The 21,451-nt window shown below is 41.5% G+C and overlaps 1 protein-coding gene across 3 annotated transcripts; it reads right to left on the minus strand.

Annotated features, from left to right (window-relative positions):
• Positions 1–1,185: 1,185 nt before the first annotated feature.
• Positions 1,186–21,192, minus strand: LOC112575627. 3 transcript variants are annotated; one of them, XM_025257604.1, is made up of 6 exons: positions 20,730–21,192; positions 18,611–18,799; positions 17,634–17,844; positions 5,574–5,682; positions 2,136–2,261; positions 1,186–1,814 (listed from the first exon to the last, which is right to left on the minus strand). In XM_025257604.1, exons 3-6 carry the CDS (start codon positions 17,698–17,700, stop codon positions 1,568–1,570), a joined length of 549 nt encoding a protein of 182 aa, XP_025113389.1. In that variant the 5' UTR covers positions 17,701–17,844; positions 18,611–18,799; positions 20,730–21,192; the 3' UTR covers positions 1,186–1,567. The 3 variants fall into 3 exon arrangements, with proteins under 3 accessions (XP_025113389.1, XP_025113386.1, XP_025113390.1); XM_025257601.1 differs by lacking the exon at positions 20,730–21,192 and having other exon boundaries at positions 18,611–18,812; XM_025257605.1 differs by lacking the exons at positions 17,634–17,844; positions 18,611–18,799; positions 20,730–21,192 and adding an exon at positions 6,907–8,102.
• Between the last annotated feature and the right edge of the window lie 259 nt (positions 21,193–21,451).

Raw genomic sequence — 21,451 nt, forward strand, 5'->3', positions numbered from 1 at the left:
GCCTGTAGTAATCAAGGGAAACAAGATGAAGACCCTGCTTACGATGGCTACTATCATTGAAAGGCATTTATTCCAAATGACCGATGATACGGCTGGAAACATCGGAACTTTTCTCTGATGAAGCAAGTCTGGCGTCTTGATGGCGTTTCTATGGGTGTGCCAAACGTCTGACACATGTTGAGAAAAGGGTGGCGAGCAGCTTTGACTCGCCGAAATACATCTGCGTTATCAGCAGCAGAAAATAGCTCCATGCATCATATGGCGACCGGCTTACCCTGCGAGTAGTGGGCTAGGTGGAATGGTCGGGGTATGACAGAAACGCTCAGAGCACTTTTATCCAGATAAGCAGAATGAGAGGACCAGTTAGACTATGGCATGCTGTCTAGTGCGACGGTTTCCAAGTGGTACTTTGTCTGGCAGAACCTGAATAAAAGCACATGTAAATTTAGTTGGGGAAGGGGGATATGGTATCTCAAAGTTAGGCAGAACTGTACTTCCTTCATCTCCCCCCGCCAAAAAACAAAACAAAACAAAACAAAAACAAACAAACAAAAAAAAAAAAACAAACAAACAAAAAAAAAATCCTGTTATTGCGTCCATAGGTTAGGTCGCTTTTTTTTGCCATAACATCTCTCTGGTCTGCAGACATCCCAAGAAGACAAAAAAGAAAAAAAAAAAAGAGGGGCAGATCGATACAGTCTCCGAGCACAAGGATTAACCATTTTGTTGCATTGGTGCAAGGGCTGCGTGCTGCTTACATTTCAGGTTATATTGTGAGTTTTCGGGCGACAAAATAACTTTTGCCAAATACGTTTCCAAGCAATGAGAAATATTTATTTAATGTTTAGGTTGACATACTCAATGTTTGCCTGATCATGACTCGGTACAATAGAAGCCCGTTAAGAGGCTGATTATTTTCATTTGAAGGCGTTTGTTTGATGTTTATTAACGACTTTACGAGCAAATGACAGGAGGAGTGTAAAGAGCAAAGAAGGAGAAGATGAAGTGGTGGCCATCCTGTTTTAACGGATTCATTGGGAAACTCCGGATAGTGACAGAGCTGTATGAGACTATTTCTGCACGAAATTATTCTCGATGCTCATATTCAGATTTAGATTAACATGAGATGGACTGAAATTTTTCAATGAAAGTAAGAATGGTGTTTGATTTTACAAGATGTAGAAGTTTGTTGGTTTTTTTTTTACAAAGTGTCATCGTGACATTGAAGCAACAAGAACACACTTTTGAATAGCAATGAACCAGCAAACAAGCTGAATGAGGAAAAAAAAGTCGTTAAACACATTTTGAATGTTCCGAACATTTGGGGAATTAATACACATTTTATGTGATTTTTTTTTGTACGAAAATAGTGTAACTCGGTTTCGTCTGCACAATAACATTGTGGCACGGGGCACATGATTTGAATTTTCATGTGTTTCCAAAATTAGATAAAGCTCAAATAGTTTTACATGCCCTTCTGATTCTTTTTGTCTCACCCGCTGAAGAGCCCACGTTCAGGTGTGGTCGGTTCAACGAAGTCGAAGGTGTGAAGGTCTTCGTTCATTGTTCACGTGTTGCCGTCTGGCTTGGCGTTCACTGCCTCGCCGACCTCTGGCGGAAACGTGGACTGTGCAAAATCACTGTCGGCATCGTAAGTGTCCACGTCCATTTCATAAACTGGAAAGGCAAAAATTTCTTCCGGTGATGTCAACCGCTCGTCTGCACTTCCTTCTTCCTCAGGTACAGGAATGAGGCGGCGCTGTGACTCAAACGGAAGTGCTGTGTATCTGCGAGTCGGGATTGGAGCGAAGGGCCTTTTAGAAAAAGACATTGATGTACAGCGTTGTGACAATCTGACAAACGGGGTGGATATACCTGTACAAGCTGAATACTTCCTTTCTTTTTTAATCTTAGAGAACCTGTGATATTCTGTGGCTTACGTTATACTTAAATATGAACAAGACTAACTTATACAACCAAAGACATAGATCCATCCACCCATCATCCAAACCTATACTAAGAGTGATTTTACAGTACGAAAAAAAAATTATATATATATGTGTCACACACCAATAAAGCAAACTGCATAACTCTCTAATGTCAATGGCAGCAACAAACTTTGGTCTTGTACTTACATAAATGCTCGTGGGTCCGCACGTGGTTCGAGCGTCCTTAGGTCTGGCTGTACCTCCATTGCACGCGTTTCGGGTTTACCTAGCTCGTCGTAGGCAATGGACTCATCGTGGACACTGTCCGAACGTCTGCACATGAGGATAAGCAAGAGATAAAAGAGAAGTCGTTAGAACTCTGCTGATGATGAGACGCTTGTAACTTTTAAGGAAAGTTAGCAAGAGACAGTATTATAGCGGAAAATTAATACTTAAAATACATCATCATCATCATCATCATCATCATCATCATCATCATCATGAATTCCTTGTCGCGATTTAGCTTTAAACGGCAGAGTTCAATAATGCTGCCGAGTGCCGACTGTCACAATTTTTCTCGGTTCACTGTCATTCTCTGGGATACATATCAGTCCACTCGAATGATGTTTGCCCAGTTTTTCTTCTGTCTCGCAGTTCGGTTCTCTGCAGGATCATTTTTGCAAGTCCTGATACACATCCCACTTCTGTTTGGCCAGGTCTTGGCATGGCCAAATCATTTCTCTTTCAAACTTCTTCAAAAATGATTTAATAATCACCTCTTTTAAAAGCACAACATAAATAAAACGAAAATATTACAACACTGTAAAGTATTTTGTGCATAAATGTATGAATACGTGTGCTCGGAGAGCGGGGCGTGTGCTTGTCTGACCTCTATTGTCTTTTGGGCAGACAGACTGGATATTGTTACCCCGGGCAGGACTCAACCGTCCGGCAGATCATTTCCGTCAGTTTGCCTCAATTACGCTTGCGGAGCAGACAACTGGTACAGGGGCTAGTCACTCTGCTGTTGCCTGCTGCAATTTGGTCTCTGGACAGCTCTTTTGTGAAATAGTGTGATGGTGCTCATGTTTGCACTGTAGCTACACTTCTGTTGGGTGGAGCCGTTGTTGGCAACAGAAAACCTTTGTTATAGAATTACGCCTAACAACACTCACGTAAAATAAATTCTTCTGAGTGTTGTGGAGTCATGCTGTTGCATTCCTTTACAGCTTCCGGCTTTATGTTAGTTTGGATTAGTGTACAGCTACTCGTGTCGACTCTCAGCTGATAATTTTGTTACAGTTGTAATAGTTGAAACTGAAGAGATATCGGTTTTTTTTATATAAAATGGATATCGAAAATTTCTAACACTGTCCAGGGCAGTTTTTATAGTTCATAGCCCTCCTTCTACCGTCCCTGCAAGCGAGTGGGCGGCCTAACGAAATTTGTCTCTGGTTTTGGTTTATAAACACCATGACATTTGAAACTCTATTCTCAGCCTATCCTATTTTTTTTTAACAACACATTGATAGAACCGTTATTTCAGCTTAAAGCCATTATTTGTTGAGCTGTCGTCTGGTTTACAAGAAAATTCTGGATCACAAAATAATGTGACAACGCAGAAGGAAAAATGGCCATTTTCTAGAGTTATAAGATTTATCGAAAATAGTTCTCAGGAAAAGGGAGCTTCGAAAAACCTTACTTAAATAAAAAAAAGTATTTTTTTTCTCCCCTGTTCCCAGGATAGAGATATCGGATGCAAGTTGGATTTAAGTAAAATACCAGTTACTGTCAACAACAACAACAACAACAACAACAACAACAACAACAACAACAACAACAACAACAACAACAACAACAACAGAGCTGGAGATGAATAATCTGGATAAATGACCAAAACATAAAAATTAACCTAGATACACAGTAATATTATGGACAATGTCTGAAAGCTCCCATGTGAATGTATTAAACATGTATTTATTTAGAAAAAATCCATTATGCTTTGGTCGATACGGGCACCAATACAAAAACCATCCCCCTCGATGGTCTTTTCTCAAAAATTATACAATATCATGAAAGTGTGTCTCACGCTGCATGCAGGCAAAGGATCAGAAGTATCAGCTTTACGGAAATGCATAGCTGTGTCCGTGGATTTGAAAAAAATCACTCACAAAATAAGCATAAACACTTATAATGTTACAGGATGTACAGGTGTTATGTAAAAATTGGCTTCCATTCTTAAAATACTTCATTGCAGGTACAGAATGTGTTTTCGTTGATCTTCGTAATTTTTTTATGCTGCCTATGCATTTTTCGCTTATTTTTTAAAACCTGCTATATGCTCGTTTGCCTGTAATGTAAATATATCACTAAGCTTTGATTTTGTCTCAGAACAATCGGGTAATGAAGCTGAAATTTTCGCAATACAGAGAACGGGGTTAGATAGTAACAATTAGTAAACAGTTATATATTCAGCTGTTAACTGGTAATTATGTATTTAGGCTTAAAGTGCTAAAAGGTTGTGTCATCATCATCTGTCTCTTCATTTACCTATGTGTACCACTGAAGATATCGCGAAGTAGGATTACACTATAGTTAAATGATAAGTAAAACACCGGCTATATACATATTGGAAACATATATGAAAACATGAAAGAAATATCATCAAGCTTCAATGAATTTCATAGTATTGGCATGTAGGAATTGCTATGCAATGTACAAGATGGTTCACTCTAGGCATAGCATTCATTAATAAATCGTTAAAGAATATGGACAAAAATGCCATCTATAGAAGCAGTGTGGCAGTGAAATAGAGGGACCTCGACATTCTGAAGCCATAGTAGATATTAAAAGAGAAGAGTTCAATATCACCATCTTAGTGGACATACTAACCAGCGAAGGAAATTAACTCTTGCTTGTGATTAGTGTCTATGTTTGGAAACCAGACTGCCAGCGGCACCGCGGATATTAGACAGCTATAAAGGACATTACACGGTCGTATGACAAAGTATCTAGAATTGGTGAATATTGAAAAGTGAGAAATTATTAATAACTCTAATGTTTGACAATACATTGCCATTGTGGTAGTAGAGGATCATAAGAAAAGGGAAAGGACATTTTAAAGCTGAAGGACAATGTCCGGCGCCATGCCTCTGTTTGCGTTTTTGCATGATTGCCAGCAGTCACTTTATTCACAACAGTCAAGCTGGCGATTTCCATTGTGTTCAAATATGGAGACTGAGAGGGAGAAGCAGATAACCAAGGACATAAATTCTGAGGAGAGAACCTGAAAGAAAGGATTAAAAAATCCAAATACAACGAGCGCACGAAGAACACAATTAATGATAGACGGTAGCAAATAAGCAAATCGGTCGAAGGTATTTTTGTGGTTCCCAGAGAAAGACTGTTTCGGTCTCAAGCTAAAACTTGTCAGACATAAATGAGTCTCTTACTCGCTATTAGCCTATCGACCCGGCTGCTTGCTTTTCCCTTCGCCTCTGCATCCTCCCACTCATCTGCCTCTCAATTGCCAGCCCGACAACCCATTAATAAAACTCCCACCATCCCTTCACTGACCCATCCAAAACCACCTGTCCACTGAATCTCACTCACTCAAATTTTTCTTATTACGATCAATTTACTCACGCTTTTTTCTTCTGCCTGATGACGACAATAACGATGATTAGGGCGATGGTTGCCAGCAGCAAAGAACACAACACCAGTGTCACGATGATAATCAGATAAGGAAGGCCATCTGTAAAAAGCACATAGTCCATACAGTCAAAACTCAGCGAATGCTGGATATGTGTTGATAAAATAGATGCTGATATAACTCAATAGCAGATTCTGTGAATAAAATACATTAATATGGTGGTTCGTGAAAGTAAGATAATAGTTATCTGTGTAATAATAATAATAATAACAATAAACTTGTGATTCTTGTAGCGCATACGAATGAGCATGCACTCAGCGCAGTAGCAGACGTGGAGAGAAAAAGAACGGAAAGAAAAACAACTACGACAACAAGCAATAAAAGACAAACATAGAAGACACTAATAGGAATCGGGGAACAAACAGGAAGGATGGAGAGTGTCATAAATCTCCAGAGGAAGGCGAGCAGGCGGAGTAGTCAGCTGACTTTAATCATAACTATTGACTACTATGTTGATTGGTGTAAGGAGCAATGCTAGTAATCAGTAATCAGAGTCAATTACTGTTTGATATGTACAACAGTTTACCAACAACAAGCTATCGATGAATTATTTTACACCTGCATAGATACCGCACCAAACCCTCTTGCTCGTCACTAAGTGGCAGCCGCCTCAGAAGAAGCCACAAAATATTATCGTCGGAGGAAATCTTTGTTCTTTGTACTTGTAGATTTTTTTTTTTACAGGTGTAGCTCAGAATAGGGGAGGCTCCTAGTTGTAGTGGAAGTACTCTTCAGTGAAATCAAAAATCCCGCCAAAGAAACCAGCCAAGACAGTGGGAAGGCATGCCACTTGTTGATGATAATGACAGCGGAGGAAGATCAGTTTTGCGGTTCTCCCATTCTCTCTCTCTCCTCCTTCTGTCTCGCCATAATACTGCAAGATCTGTGTGTAAACACAGCGCAGCTGCCATCGAATCTCTTGTACAAATGCGGGCCAACGATTACAGTCAGCAGGCATCAAAACAAACATCGGCAGACGTCTTCTGATGTCTGGACCACTGTTGACATCAGTGCAGGACAGCCTTATTTTCTTGTTATTTGGAGCTGAGAGACAATGCTCTCGTTCAATCGTGCATATTTTCAAAGAATCTGCTTACAAATATTTGTCACGGACAACCTATGCAGCTGGAGTGCTATTGTTCATCGTTATTGTTAATGCATTTGTAAGGTAGCCTCTCTCCCCATCTCTTTTTCCCTCTTCTTTTCACACACACCACATCTGTCCCCACCCTCCACGCACCAAAAAGCACAGCAAAACTCACATACCTCTGTCATTAGTATCTCCCATTGCCTTCTTGGCCGAATGTCTAGTATACATTCTGTATATGTACGGCCTTTTTAAACTCAAAACTCAGAATGATGATGAAGTCCCTTTCGGTGTCAGCAGGTTCACTTTAAAACGAGCGACGCTCACTGCGGCATTGTCCTCCCGAATCTCGATGACGAGGCAGAGGCGAAGGGACAATTTTCCACACTGTGCAGCTCCGGGATTGGAAAAGCATTGTCGGCAACAGCTGAATCAGACCGAGTAGGAAATAAATGGCAGCATCAGAGGCGCGTGGAAGAAAACGAAGCGCTGGTAACGCGAGAAGTCCTCGCCTTGCAGGACTGTCATTCCTCGTAACAGCTCGATCGATTCGGCTGTTCGGTCGACATCTACCAGTCGGTCGCGTACTGCGACAAATCGAGAAACGAGGACAGTTGTCTTTTGCCAAAACGCGGCAGCCCAAGAAAGAGAGAGAGAAAGAAAGAAAAAAATTAAAAGCTGCTTGGGGATGTGGACGGGGACGAAGGTTCCTTGATTACGCCATCTGTGAAGATTTAGTCTTGTCGCAAACTGACCCGGCTAACCAATGGAGCAACGTGCACGCGCACACACACACAACCACACACACCGTGTGAATCCCTTGCCTGGTCTGGGCAAGCTGGCGACCGTGTGGGTTAGCCCTAAAGAAAATCAGGCTTGATTTTGCGAGGGTGGGTTCGGAGGGCGAGCGGGGGCGAAGGTTAAGGGTGGTTGGGTTGGGGACTGAGGCGTCATCATCATCATCGTTTCCTTTTTTTTTTTCCCCTTTTCCTTGCTAGCGTTACTGGTTGTAAGCTGTCGCGGACATTTCAGCGCGTGAACATCGCGTGCTCGCGAGCCACCCCTGTTTCAGCCTCTGACGCCATCGCAGCGAGGCCTCCTGTCTCCCTCTGACAGGTCTTTCCACTTTTCATTTTAATCCACATGCCAGCATCCTCTCCCCTCATCACCTTCCTTTCTCGTGTTCAGTTAGACCGGGGTGGGGAGGGGGAACCTAGCCAAGGTTAGCTGCACTCTAATTTGTATTTTTTGTTCCATTCCCTTCTGCCTTTCACTAATTAGGTTTTGTTCTGTGTTCAGGGCTTGTAGACTCTAGACTGTGTCCTGTCATACCCAAGGTATGCATAACAGTCGGGTTCAATCCTGGGTAAAAAATGCATGCATCTCTCTCGGACTAATCAATGTATACATCACTGGGTAAATTTTTATCCGCGCTGATAACACTCGTTGTCCTGATTAACAGACAATAATGCACATCGAAAGTAGCGTCCTATATGCTTACCTCTTGCACTTTTTCAGAGAGGTATGAATCATGGGATCATTAATACAAATGGAGCTCTTAATAATAATTTGTTACTCAACAACGAAAAAAATCAATATGAGTTGAAGCACTTGTTTGCTTCTCTCCAGGCAATGTCTCTTAAAGAAAGAAAGACAGAGATAAAAATAAAAAGAAACGACAAAGAAAAGTAACGCAAGACACAAAACAACTAGTCAGCAAACAAAAGCTGTTTGAACTCAGGGACCTGGAAATATAGCGGATAACTGAGTAAATTTAGCGACAGAAAAAAATGTTCTTCTATCATCTATGACTGTGATTCAAAACCCCAAGTCTTCTGCAAATACCAGGAAGAAGCCATGGTATGATTGCGCAACAACAGCGCAGTAGTTCTACAAATCTGTTTTGTCAAATGTCACTGAAATAAGTTTTGTCACATCTTGTTTAGTAATTGTAGAGTACATTACAGGTCTTTTTCATACCTACAAGCGAACAAATAAAGAAGAGTAGAATTTACATGGTCTCAGCAGGAACAAAAGAACTTAACTCCCATAAAAACATATTTACATAGTGTGTTAACTACCAACTGGCATTCCAGTTTCAAATGAATATGATAAATGAACCCATAATCTAGCTGATTCAATGATTCTTTTAAACTTTTTATTTGGTTGTTCAGCAGTACTGGACTGGTTGAGCTATTATGTAACGCTTCAATGGCTTGAACGAGGCTTCGATTTTGAATTTTCGCAGCACGTGCCATAGCCCCTCGTGCCAGACTGTCAAATGCCTTTTTAAAGTCAATGAAGTTGTGGTAGAGGTTCCGCTGATGCTGAAGATGTTTTTCTAGAAGGATGCGACATTTGAAGATCTGCTCAACTGTGCTTTTACTTGGTCTGAAGCCAGCCTGTTCCTCTGCTAGCAGCTCTTTTGCGGTGGTTATGATACGGTTCTGTGTAACCTTTATCAGGACTTGGGTGGCTGATAAGGTTCTGCAGTTCTGGCAGTTTGCTGTTTGATTAGGGGTATGATTAGTGACTGCGCCATTCCTTGCGTTCCATTGCTTCCCAGCGGTATGGGAATAAAAATGGCCTCCTGTTTTGAAACTGTTCCCTGACCTGCACAATTATTCTGTCTAACTTTCTTGATCTCACAAAAATAATCTTTCCTCCCGTCAAATTTGGAATTCATTGCTTTTAGGACTTGCAATACATCATGTACAGACGACGGGCGATGACCGACATTTCTATCAATACTGTCCCTGCGTGTCACTCCGGATGCGGCGAGTTTCCACTGCCTGAGATTAATTTTTTTGGGAGGCCCAGGGTTTCTCTCGACATCCCCAGCCCCGAGCAGAATATCTCGTCAGAGTAAAGAGGGGGATGGGGATCGTGTCGATACACAAGCACGTGAGAATATGGACAGGTGAGGGCTCGCACGATTTCCTGGGCCTCATGTGGGGGTGGGCCGCACAGCCTAGGGCCTGGTGAAGTTCTGCTGATGCAGGGAAAATATCAACATGTGGAGAGCTGTTAGTACCCTGCCAGGCTACTGGACTGGCATCGGGCTTGGGTCCAGTTAGCAGCGTGTTCGAAGAAAGCAACGGGGGACCAGGCTGGCCGGTGCTACGCGGAGGGACGCGAGAGGGTAACGCCGTGCTGCTGCCTGGAGACACCAGGGACGCACCGCAGCCGACGGTGTCAACGCGATGCGAGTTTTTGTTTTTTGTCGGCAGCGCACCGACTAGCACCTGAAACAGCGGTAGAGTTTTTATTCCGGGCGAAATACTCGCCTATCTACGGAAAATTGGGAAAAGTAAAAACATTTCCATTTTTAGTGATAAAAATAGATGAAAGGAACGGACTATCCCAGCCACTGAACGGCCTGTTACCAATGACTAATACCAAGTGGTCATGGTCATTCATGTTTTGCAGTAATGAACAATTTATACCTTGATTAGATGTGAAGAGCTTTTAACTGTCGATTAAAGTATTTTAGGATTTGTGTTATACTACAGCATTAATTGCTGCGTTGAAAGCTTACAATTCTTCTTTTTGCCACAATCGATAACGAAAGTAAAGTTAGGGTAAAATTCCAAATACTCCGACGGGCTTCAGTTGGTGAAACAGCTCACCTCTCAGAGAGGAAGAAAGTAAGAAGGAAAGAGGGAATTGGTTGGAGAGACAAAATGCGTGGGGCGAAGTCTCTTGACACAGTTTAGGTCTCTCCTAGAATCGAAGCACGCTGTCATGATAGAAAGTTGGAACAATGTCTCCGACAGCGGATATCTCGTGGGAAATGTGAAGCCAGCATGCTAATAGTAGATGCAAGGATCGCATTTACGGTCTCCGGCTGCAGGCAGCTGCTAATTGTACCTGCTTCGCCATTTTCCGCGTTGAACAGGCCGGCCGTGGGCGTACACAGAAGCTATTACTGAGACAGCGAGTCTCACACACACAGAGAGGAAGAGAGAAAAGGAAAATGAGAGAGAATGTGGAGAGAATGCGGGAGAGGAAGAGATGGGTAACAGAAGCAAATAAAGAAGGTGAAAAGGAGATACATGGATAGGGAGAAAATACATAGATGGACAGTGAGGGAGACTGAGAGATACACAAAGAGATGAGAGAGAAACAATGAGACATGAAATGTATGCATATATAGAGAAGATTTGAAAAAGAAAGAAATTGAGATAAAAAAAGATGGAAAGATGGATAGGATAAAAAATGTAGACGAAAAGGATATATATATAGAGAGAAAAGGCAGACGAACGGACAGAGAAAACACACTAGTACTAAGAAATTTGCCACTGGCGCCAATGATTATTTTTCTCGATGCAAGCAGTTTTCAAGTTCGTTTTTTTTCTTTTACATTCGCGTTGGCGGATCGAAACAGTAGTTTTTTTTTTCATCGGCAATGACCGAGGTTTTTCGTTTCCCCCGGATAAAGGATTTCATGGATCTGATCTTTTATGGAAGTTTTGTTTGCCATTTTAGCCTTCCCACCGAACCACGTGATCTACTTTGACCTTTGGGTTTCGCAAGTCCTCGCCTACGTTATAACAATGTTAAGCCTTGCTCACACATGCCAAGAAAAAAAAAGCCCAAGGGCCTTAAATTTAGAATATAACTCTTTTTAAAATCCGTTGCCTATAATCATTTTTTTCAGGAAGACTGGAACTGTCGTATCGACATGACCCTGTTTAGACTTTTGGGTAATGATGACGATGATGATTACAATGAGACATCTTCAGTGCAGTTTGTTTAGCACTAAACACTTTGAGTTGGTGTGATCGTCGAAGGCGAAAGTAGAAAAGAACAATAATAGTCGATTGGGGAAGGTTAGCTGTGAAGGTGAAGAATATACTGGGATGTGGTGCCTCGAAGGTATCCGACTCAAGCATTTATAGATAGAAATACTGTAATGTATACAACCCCCCAAAACAACAAAACAAAAAAAACAAAACAAAAACAAAACCGCACACACAGAAGCTGATTACAGGGCGCGTTTGCCCTCTTCTATCTCCCATATGCAACAAAGTTCATGATACTTTTGACATGCTCTTGCTAGCTTCAGAACTTATTTTTTGGACAAATACCTCTTGACTTACTTTTTTTTTTTTTCTAATCAGTGCAGTCCGACTCAGATATCTGACAGTCTTTCTTTGACTGTCTGTAGATTGGTATCTTCTCCACATTTATTCTGTTGAGTACTATGTTAGTCTTGAACGTGGTTATTTTGTTTAACCTCATCTTGTATACTACTATTATCATTATTTGAGTGTTAGCGCTCAGAGCAATTACTTTTATCATGTGCTCATCTTCATCATCATCATCATCAATTTTCATCATCATCATCATCATCATCATCATCATCATCATCATCATCATCATCATCCGAGCGCACGCGCGAGCACACACGCACACACAAAGCCACCAGGCGCGCAGTGGTACTTGCGCCTCCCGAGACAACAAAGAGTTCAATGGTGCAATTAGCATACCGCCTTCTTGAATGACCACGCTGACGTCATAAGCTGGCGAGTATCAGTTGATCCGCTCCCCATGCCTCGCATTCCAAGTGGAATCGATCAGGCAGCGGCTAACTGAACTGATCATGTTTATTTTCGTCCTTTCTACTCTTCCGTTCGCCCATTTCGTGGCACGCAGTTCGGGCACTTCCTCTCTCTCTCACTCATTGTTCGTCAGGGCCCAGTCCCAGAATCGCAATGCTTTCGTTTATTTTTCAGCAACTTGGACTGCAAAGCTGAACTGATGATCAGGGATCGATTCATCCTCACTTGTAACACATGTTACAGCTCTCATATTTCCACGTATGTATGTGAATATACGGCGAAGTGCAGGAAATAAATTGCTTTTTCGCGAGTGGCTAAAACCCTTTAACACTCTACGACACATTAGCAAAGGCAGAATGACTGCGCCTGCATAGTAGAAGTATTATATTTCCCCCATGACATCAAAATGAAACTCAAATGGACATTACAGGTCTTAAAGCTCTTCTAGTAACTCAATAAAAGTTTATTTTCAGCTGACCTACTACTGGAAGAGTTTTGTACTGAGGACACTTCTGATATGAAGCTACAACACTCCTTGCAAGGTTTACCTTGCTTTATATACTCGTCACATGAAATACCAGTTTCCTGTGTACGGACTTAACATCTGCAGGATTCGAGCAGCAGGCTTAAAAAAAAAGCTTGCTGCTAGGCAACAAAGGAGAGTTAAGGTCTTTCCTTTCGCATCTAGCAAAGTGTCTTCCATCTGTCACGAGACAGCCCTTTCCTTGGTCCGAGAGGCAGTAGCTCGAGGGGGCATCAATCACGGTGAGAAAATTTCTAATCTTCAACAGGAGTGCCTTGCGCATCATCTACAAAAAGTAATGATTTCTCTTTCAGGGAAGAGAGCTTGTGTGAGGACAACAGATGCTGGTGTACTGCTCATTCATCAATTAGAGATTATGTTTGGAGTTTAATTGTTGCTGTTCTCCCTCCCAAAATGTTTTGTGGTTGTCTTCTTTGAGTCAAATCGCGTATTAATTAGTGAATAACAAGTACAGACAAGTCGGGTGGTTGTACAACGAACGCTGCTATCGTGGTAGTGCAAGAAGGTCGTATCTGGCACCGAATATTTGCCAGCAGCAGAGGATGAACCCAGGGTCACGCACCAGTCAGTGACGCCAGCGGATGTCTCCAGGACAGTTAAAGACGGCGACAGGCCCTCGCTCTTAGTGACAATGAACAACTATACCCTGCACTGTCAGAGTCTCAGGAATTTTAGGATGGGGCAGAGTCTCTGCGAGACTCACATTGAAGTTCATTATTGTCACTAACATATCTCAACAATAGCACATCCCTGTCCCCAAAGAGTTAGTTGTAAGATCTGTCTAGACATCCTGCATCATTCAGTAATGAAAGTAATGTTAGTAATTTGATAATGCTGGAGGGAGAGAGATAAAGTGTAGAGTGAGGCCAAACATGAAAGAAGCTATGCCAGTGATAATATTAGAGCATATACAAGCATATACAGTTCTTTAATTTAAAAAATGTTCAATTTAAAGACCAGTCTGACAGCTTTTTTCAAATTATAGAAGCTATAGCAAATAACCCAAACTAAGCGTTTATTCCTCCGTTAGTTTGCGAGATGCAAACTTCCAAACATCAAAATTCTCACCTGTGGGCAGAAAGAAGTTAATTAGGAAGATAGTTACGCTTAATTAACTTTTTCAGCCCTTCGTCTGAACACATAAGCTTAACTAATCGCTTTCCAACATGACATTCCTGGTCTTTTCACTCTGAGCAGTTATGACTGTAGGCTTTCGAAAATGGACGAAGGTTACTCTTCTTTTGGGAAAAAGTATTTTCTACTGAGCTTAGCTTATTAATTGAGAAAAAATATTGAATTCTCATAGGCAACTTAACCACTGCTTACATGAAAGTGATAGAATGAACCTGGAAGTGAACCTAAACACTTCATAGCAGGTCCGGAATGCTGCCAACCTTGAAGTTTCATTTCAAAAAATAGGTATTTACCAGCATACTGAGGATGTTTTGGCTGAAGTTTTAAAAAAGAGGGATTTTATTTTATTTATTTTTAAAGCAACTTTTAATTTCATGATTTGTAAAGGTAGGGTTAGGTAAATATTTTTATTTTAAATAACACAGATTACACAGACACACATTTATTTTCTGAGCCTGGTCAAACATTAAATAAAAGTAAAATGAAACAAAGCTTTATGGATTAGATTTTGTAGGACTCTGTGTTGTCTTTTCCCTTGTCTTTCCCGTATTATGGGAAAAAGTAAAATTGACCTAAAATGGAGGCCATGCCTTAGTCATTTTTTAACCGGTTAAATACGACTTCGTCCTTGCTGCGAAGTAGACTTAAGCAGGAAGAGAAATGACATTTTAAAGTCATCTTCTTCAGAAGAAAGAGAAATGCCACATTTCAGTTATATCTTTCAGCAGAATATTACCTTTTAGGTTATAGTCTTCGGAGGAATGTCGCTTTCCGATTATGTTCACGAGAAGGAGAAATGTCCCTTTCCAGTTTTATTCTTCACCAGAAATGAACAATCTCATTTGAGTTAAATGAACTCAGTGTGGGAGACGCCAGTATTGTGATGGGGAAATCGATGGGAATAAATGGAAAAAGTGCTTAGCTAGCCTCGTTACAGATCTTTATGATTTTGTTGACATTCAGATAGAAGTTGCTTCCAGATTTAAACGACAACGGTCGTGGTCGTTAAAAAAGAGTCATAAAGAACAAACTGGAGTGTCTGCCAGACTCACACACGATTTACTCTCTTAACTGACTAATATTACTTCATTATTTGAACTTGTGGAGACAAAGGTAAGACGAGAAGAACATAAGAAGATGGAGATATTTCAAAAGCAGAAATTAGTTATTTTCCATGTGTCTTCTTAATGTTTTATTACTGTTTTGCTGATCACTTGCTAAATGTTTATCCGTCACGTGACAATTAAAGAAGCACATTCTGTCTTTATAACCACCCTCTCCGTATAATAAAATGAAACATGAAAATATGTTCATCAGCCTTTCTAAAATGCTTTTATTTTAAGAAGACGTAACTATTACCTATCGACAACAAACAAACAAACAAACAAACAAACAAACAAACAAACAAACAAACAAACAAACAATTAAAACAAAAAAGTCCAAACACTAAAACAAGAAACCCACCATCTCACCGCCGCAAACAAAACCTCGAAACAAATACAAACTCCCCACCATCGGAGATCATTAGAGAAAGAAAGAAGAAAAGCGATCGGTATTCCTTGTCATAAACAGTTTATAAACTGGAGATAGTGATAACACAGGAGGGAACGGCAGGGAGAAGGGAGAGAGAACTTGACTATGACTGAATTTTTATCCCCAGGGCTGTCTCATTAGAGAGGGTTAAATCGATTGTTTTTCATGTCTGGTCTTGCAATTACGGGTGCGGCAGAATTAGAAGTTTTTTTATAGGTTTTTTTCCCTTCTTGTGTCTTTTCCTGCAAAAGGAGAAGAGTCGTTTTTTGCTGAGTGACTACTATTTCGTATGAGATCGGGCAAAAAACACTGTGGAATCCATTGTGGATTCGTAGTCTCACGAGGAATCGTGCCTCCACCCGTTCACAGCATAGCAGACGACCGTAGGAAAGTAGAATGCCTACACATGGCTGGGAACGCTGCATCAGGCTTCAGATGCAGAAGACATTTTTAAATGGCTGCAGGATGCTCAACCGGAAGTGTTGCTGCCTTGCAGGCTGCAGGCTGCTAATATCTTGCTCGCAAGTGTAATGGTCGCATGCCTTTCGCAAAGAATTATGATTGGACGATAATGATGCTGTTACATTAGCACTTTTGTCCGCAGCAGCGTCTTTAGAAAAACTACCCGATTTTCGTTTATCTTTCGTAAGTATTGAAATATGATACAGAATTAATCAACATCCGATGAGATTTCTACTTAATTCTTTTAACTTTAATGTGTTATTGTTTGTGCCGACAGCCCTAACAGAGCTACTGTAGCTGACTGATTGCTTTTATTAATTGATTAAATTTTTATTTTCTTTCAACATGAGTAGAAGTCGGTAGCGGAGCAAAGCTACTGCAAGACTGGATACTGGCTGAAATTCTGAGCCAGCACTTTCTACGGCACTTGCAGTTCTCGTTAACGGCAAATATATCAAAAGTATATGCATTTTGAAAAATATCTGTAGGTATGATTCTTATACTTGGTCGACACCAGCCAGACAACAGGAGAAGCTTGAGACGCAGACACTTGATAACCGTCGTTTGGTGGATGGGTGAATAAAAGGGTAAAGGATGGTTTCTGACAAGACCGCTGCAATGTAATGCTGCAGTAATCCTCGACTCCTGCAGGTGTTACATTCATTTCGACATAATGTCTGCCTGGAGAAATCCTCAATTGTACTTCGGTACACCCAGATCACTGCGGTGTTTGTCGGTAGCAATCTGTACTTTTTCGCTAAACTCAGTTGGCTGTAATATTGGCCTGTAGAAATCCTAATGTCAGTTGTTACATTAAGATCGCGGTAATGTTTGCCTGCAGAAATCCCCAGCCCTCTTAGCATATGCACCTAGTGCGCCCTCTTAGATGTCTCTGACACCGCAAGGCATGCTGACTTCCTTGAATGATGTCCCACTGGGGAGTCTGGTGTGTCTTCAGGTGACATTTGCTGGCAGGGAACGAAGCTACTCTGGTGCTGTGGCCAAGTACCACGTGATTCTCTCCACTTGCGTGGTGCCTTTATTTGCTCTTTCTTTCAAGAAGCTGATAACATGTTATTATATTTACCTCCCCGTCTTACCCACCACCCAGTCCTCGAGTATATCTGTTAACAGACATCGTCTCTTGACCATCGTGAACTCGTATGGAAAGTGTTTCCACGCTACATGCTATTACTTTATTTCAGTAGAACGATTCAGACTGGCATCGGTGTCGATGTCTGCCATCTTTTGTAGGGCGTAGTCTTGGTGGCAAGTGCTTTGGACCTTCTGTGTGCTTAACCCTTTGTCTTTCAATTGCTACTGAATCTTTGATTTAAAAAAAAAACCTCTTATCAGTGAGCGCGTAGTTTTGAAAAGTTTTTTTTTTGTGGAAAGGTGAGGGGTGGTTTTGGTCTGTAGCTGACTAATTCCTTCTGTGGATGATTACGATCAATGCCGAACTATCTCATTTATCCTAAGAAACGCGATAAAACAGGAGTGACAAACAGTGAGGAGGAAGTGAGAGAAAGAGACAAGAATAGACTTTGACGGGACATAGAGAAGCTCTTTTGCATGTTTTCAGTTGTCTCGTGAGACAGAAAACGAAGAGAGAAAACAGATCTCACGTAACAAAAGACATCTTACAACAGTTCCCAAGTCTTTTACTTACTTCCTTGAATGCAGTCCAAGACCGCGGTGGCCTGTGGGTCGCCATTCTCTGTCTTGCAGATCTTCATGGCGTGCGGCGATGTTCCTCGCAAGATTTCCCGAGCGTGCACCTTGCAATCGGAGGTCAAGGCGACATGTGTCCTAGAGGTTTCGTGCTGAATGGACCACAGAAGCTGCCTTCCTCCTTCACGTGACGAGAAATGCAACAAAACCTGAGGACAGAAAATAATGTCTTTGACAAAATATCGATTGAAGTGATATTTCTGCAGCAGTCTGTCTTCCACTAAAGCTTTCTGTTGCTCAAGTACACTTCTCGCAAGACGCGCCCGTATATGAAAATGCATTAACTTAATTAGACTCTAGGAAAGCAGACAGCAATTTTCAAAGTCTCTGGTGGTCATAGAGAAAGTTGGTGCTGCGCTGGCATTGACATCCTTCAGTGTGTGTGCGAGTGGAGGGAAATGTCAGCACGGCAACTGCATCGCTGCCTGAGGGTTTGTCAACGGATCTGCTGGCTCACAGCGTATCTCCCGTGTCGCCTGGTTCCTGCATTTTATGATTTTTTTTTTTTTGCAAAAAACTTATCGTTGTACTTAATATTCTGAAAGTGCGTCCCTTCGCAGTTTGGGTGGATCAGTCTGGGAGACACCCGAAGGCAGGTCTTGGCTGTAAAGGGTACAGCGCTTAATTGCCGTGCTTATGTGGACTGACGGAGATTTTGAAGTGCCACAAAGATATTTTGGTAAAAACTGTTAGAGGAAAGCGGTTTCTTGAAATCTCTGTGTGTGCGCGCTTGCTTGCTTGCGTTTGGGTATTTAACTTGTTTAGAATAGTGTGCATGTGTGTATGTGTGTATGCGCGCGCATTTTCCTGCACATCTCTGCATATGGATTAGCAAGTTTTATGAAGGGGTTGCAGGTCCTTCGCAAACCACTAACAAGTGTAGAAAAAATGGCTATAGGTAGTCAACAGCATTACCTTGAAGGCGTTACACCAGCGTGACAGTCGCTAGAAGGATCACTCCGGGGTGCACTATTATGTGTGATTTTTCTCTCAACAGGGCTGAGAGAGCAGCAGCATGACTCTCAGACTCGTGGTTGTGGCGAGTCTGTCTCTGGAGTTTTGTGGCTTTTTGTTGTCTCGCCGTTCTGCAGTTTGCCAAGGCTTCTGACATTCAGACGTTTTGAAAAAAGAGAGAAATACAAAAATCTGTAAAGGGCATTCGGTAATCAGCCAGGCAGCCAGAAAATAAAATAAATAAAATGGACTGACCGACAAACTTTGAAACATTGATCCCCTCACAAACACAGAATGAAATCGGGTAACGGTGGGGAAAAAACCAGTCTAGCAATCGAAGAACTGAAAGACGAGTCAATGAATGCTGAAGTTTTCTGGAAGAGTACGAGATATTTGCAGACAGTTAATAAAGTTGTACATTTTCTGTCATGCACTGTATTTCAAACTGACTGCAATGGTTTTACACAGACCACATCGGTTATTTATTTACTAACATAACAGGACATAATGATACTCAGTGAAATGTATCGTAGATAGTATCGTCTTTTTGATCAGAACATAAATATAAGAAAAAGTTGAGAAAAATCTGACCTGACAGGTACCAGGATGATTGCCAGTGGACAATAATGGTTGTCATAAGAATAATCAAGGGTTGGCATAAACAAATAATTTTGCCAACCCACCTTATAAAGGAAGCAGAGTGTAGCAACGTGTGTGGGTGTGTGTGTGTTGGGGGGTTAACACTATTTGTCCAATTCTCGCGTCTGTTTCTTCATAATATGCTCGGTTTTCTCGTTTTAAGATGTTACCATTGGTTACAAATAAAAAAAAAAAAATACGACGTGGACAACAGCTTCCAACGTCATTCACAGCAAATTTCGACTGTCGCGATTAAAGTCCCCCCTACCCTCCAGCTATGCCGAAGAGAGAAAAAGACGGAGACCTTGGTAACGAGTTACCGAGTGGAGTAGCAGCTGGCAAGCCCGAGTTTTTATTTCATCATTCACTTCAAAGGGCCTCGCCTCTTCTCTTTCTTTGATCTACTCCTCTTGACCACACCGCGCGCTGACTGCCTACAGCTTTCAAAACCAAGGGCGGCTCAAACAAAAACTTCAAAACACTGCATCACTGCAGAAGCAGGTAAACATAAAACTCGGCGCTGTTTACCTGATGACGACATTACAAATTTTCTTCCTTTCCACCAGGAACCAGCGGTGTCGGGAAGAAATGATATACTCGTACTATAAATAGCATATTCATCCTTTCACAGCTTGAAAATGTGCACAAGACACGCATGTAAGGTGGATAGATAAAATAAACACCTGGTTGAATGTATTATTTCATATCGTAGATCAATAGTTGTGGTATTTTGTATATTGTATTTATAACCATGTCCATATAAGATAGTCAGCCTTTCTTTTTAAACTTGTCAAAGTAGGAATGCTTAAATCGTATATTTTACGAATCAGTAATTTGTTTACTGAGCTAACTAAAGTACAGTCTTCATCTAAGTTGTAGTTTTTGATTCAGTGCTTAGTACAGTTCCCCAACAAATACGATTATAGAGAACAATTTTATATAAACATGATAACAAAAATCAGTAACGATTAAAAAAAAATTCTACGGCTGGTAACGGATCAGAACACCTTAAAACGTGGACCATGGGAGAACATTAGTAACAAAATATTTCATTATGTTTGCCTGTCACTGGTTACTCTTGAACCTAAGTGTGAATTCTTGCCCACAAGAAAAAAGTACACACACAGAAGTATGGAAGCAAAATGAATTTTTAAATATTTTATTGTTTTAAATAACCCAGGCTCGCGATCGGAAAACTTGTGAGAGAATAGTTAATCATTTGTTGTTTTTTTGTTGTTTTTTGTTTGCTTTGTTTTTCATATCTGTCTCTTATCCTTGCTTTAATCTGGAAACATTACCATCCACGACACATGTAGCGCACGCAACGTCCTGTGGCTAATCGCCCGTCAAACGCAGCCGTCATCGCCGAGGGACAAAGCTCATTGCCATCAGGCTGTCAAGAGACGAGTGCCATATGGTTGCGTGTGAAACGACAGCTTACCTTTTGCCAAAAGCCTCCACAGCCTGCTGCTGCTGCTGCTGCTGCTGCTGATCACAGGTTGCTGCAGTTGTTGTCGTTGTTTTTGTTGTTGTTGTTGCCGCGGTTGTAACCTGTAACCTCTGCCACCCACCACCACCAGCAGCAGCAAGCAGCTGATGTGAAGACGCAAGGTAGAGGCAGAGTCAGGTTGTGTGTGTGCGCGCGCGTGCGTGCGTGTGTCTGCGTGCGTGTTCAGTTCCGCAGCTGCCCGTTTCGGTCTCGTGGAATGTCAGCACCAGTGAAAGAATCTGTGTCATTCTGGCTTCCCTGTTGCTACGCGCTTTGAATCCACGCGGCGCGCGCGCAGTAGCTGGACGCCTGCAACAGTTTGATTCTGGAAGTGTGACGGACATCAAGCTTGAGAGGTCAGGAGTGACGCGATGACTTTTTGTTCTCACGTGGAATATCGATTTTGAAAATTCCCTAGAACCCATTAAAAAAAACCCCAGAAATTCAAAGGCAATAGCACATTTTATTTCTTGACAATGCAGATTTACTTCACGATTTTTTAATTTTAAATCCATAAGGTAATGATGGAATAAAATAATAGAGTATATTTAACTTTGTGCATTTACACACTTAATTAAGACATCAAAGTACAACAAAGGAGAAAAAACCCGGAGAAATATCTAAAACATTGAAATACTGACATTAGACTCCAAGACAACCATGCCCTCGCTGAC

Source organism: Pomacea canaliculata, linkage group LG11 (genome assembly GCF_003073045.1).
Source record: "Pomacea canaliculata isolate SZHN2017 linkage group LG11, ASM307304v1, whole genome shotgun sequence".
In the NCBI taxonomy this organism is placed as follows: domain Eukaryota; kingdom Metazoa; phylum Mollusca; class Gastropoda; order Architaenioglossa; family Ampullariidae; genus Pomacea; species Pomacea canaliculata.

Coding starts and splice junctions, on each gene's coding strand:
- LOC112575627 (XM_025257604.1), bottom strand. CDS start 17,700: ATGAAGATCTGCAAGACAGAGAATGGCGACCCACAGGCCACCGCGGTC. Junction 5,683..17,633: donor CTTGGACTGCATTCAAGGAA/GTAAGTAAAAGA, acceptor TGCTTTTTACAG/ATGGCCTTCCTTATCTGATT. Junction 2,262..5,573: donor ATCAGGCAGAAGAAAAAAGC/GTGAGTAAATTG, acceptor CCTCATGTGCAG/ACGTTCGGACAGTGTCCACG.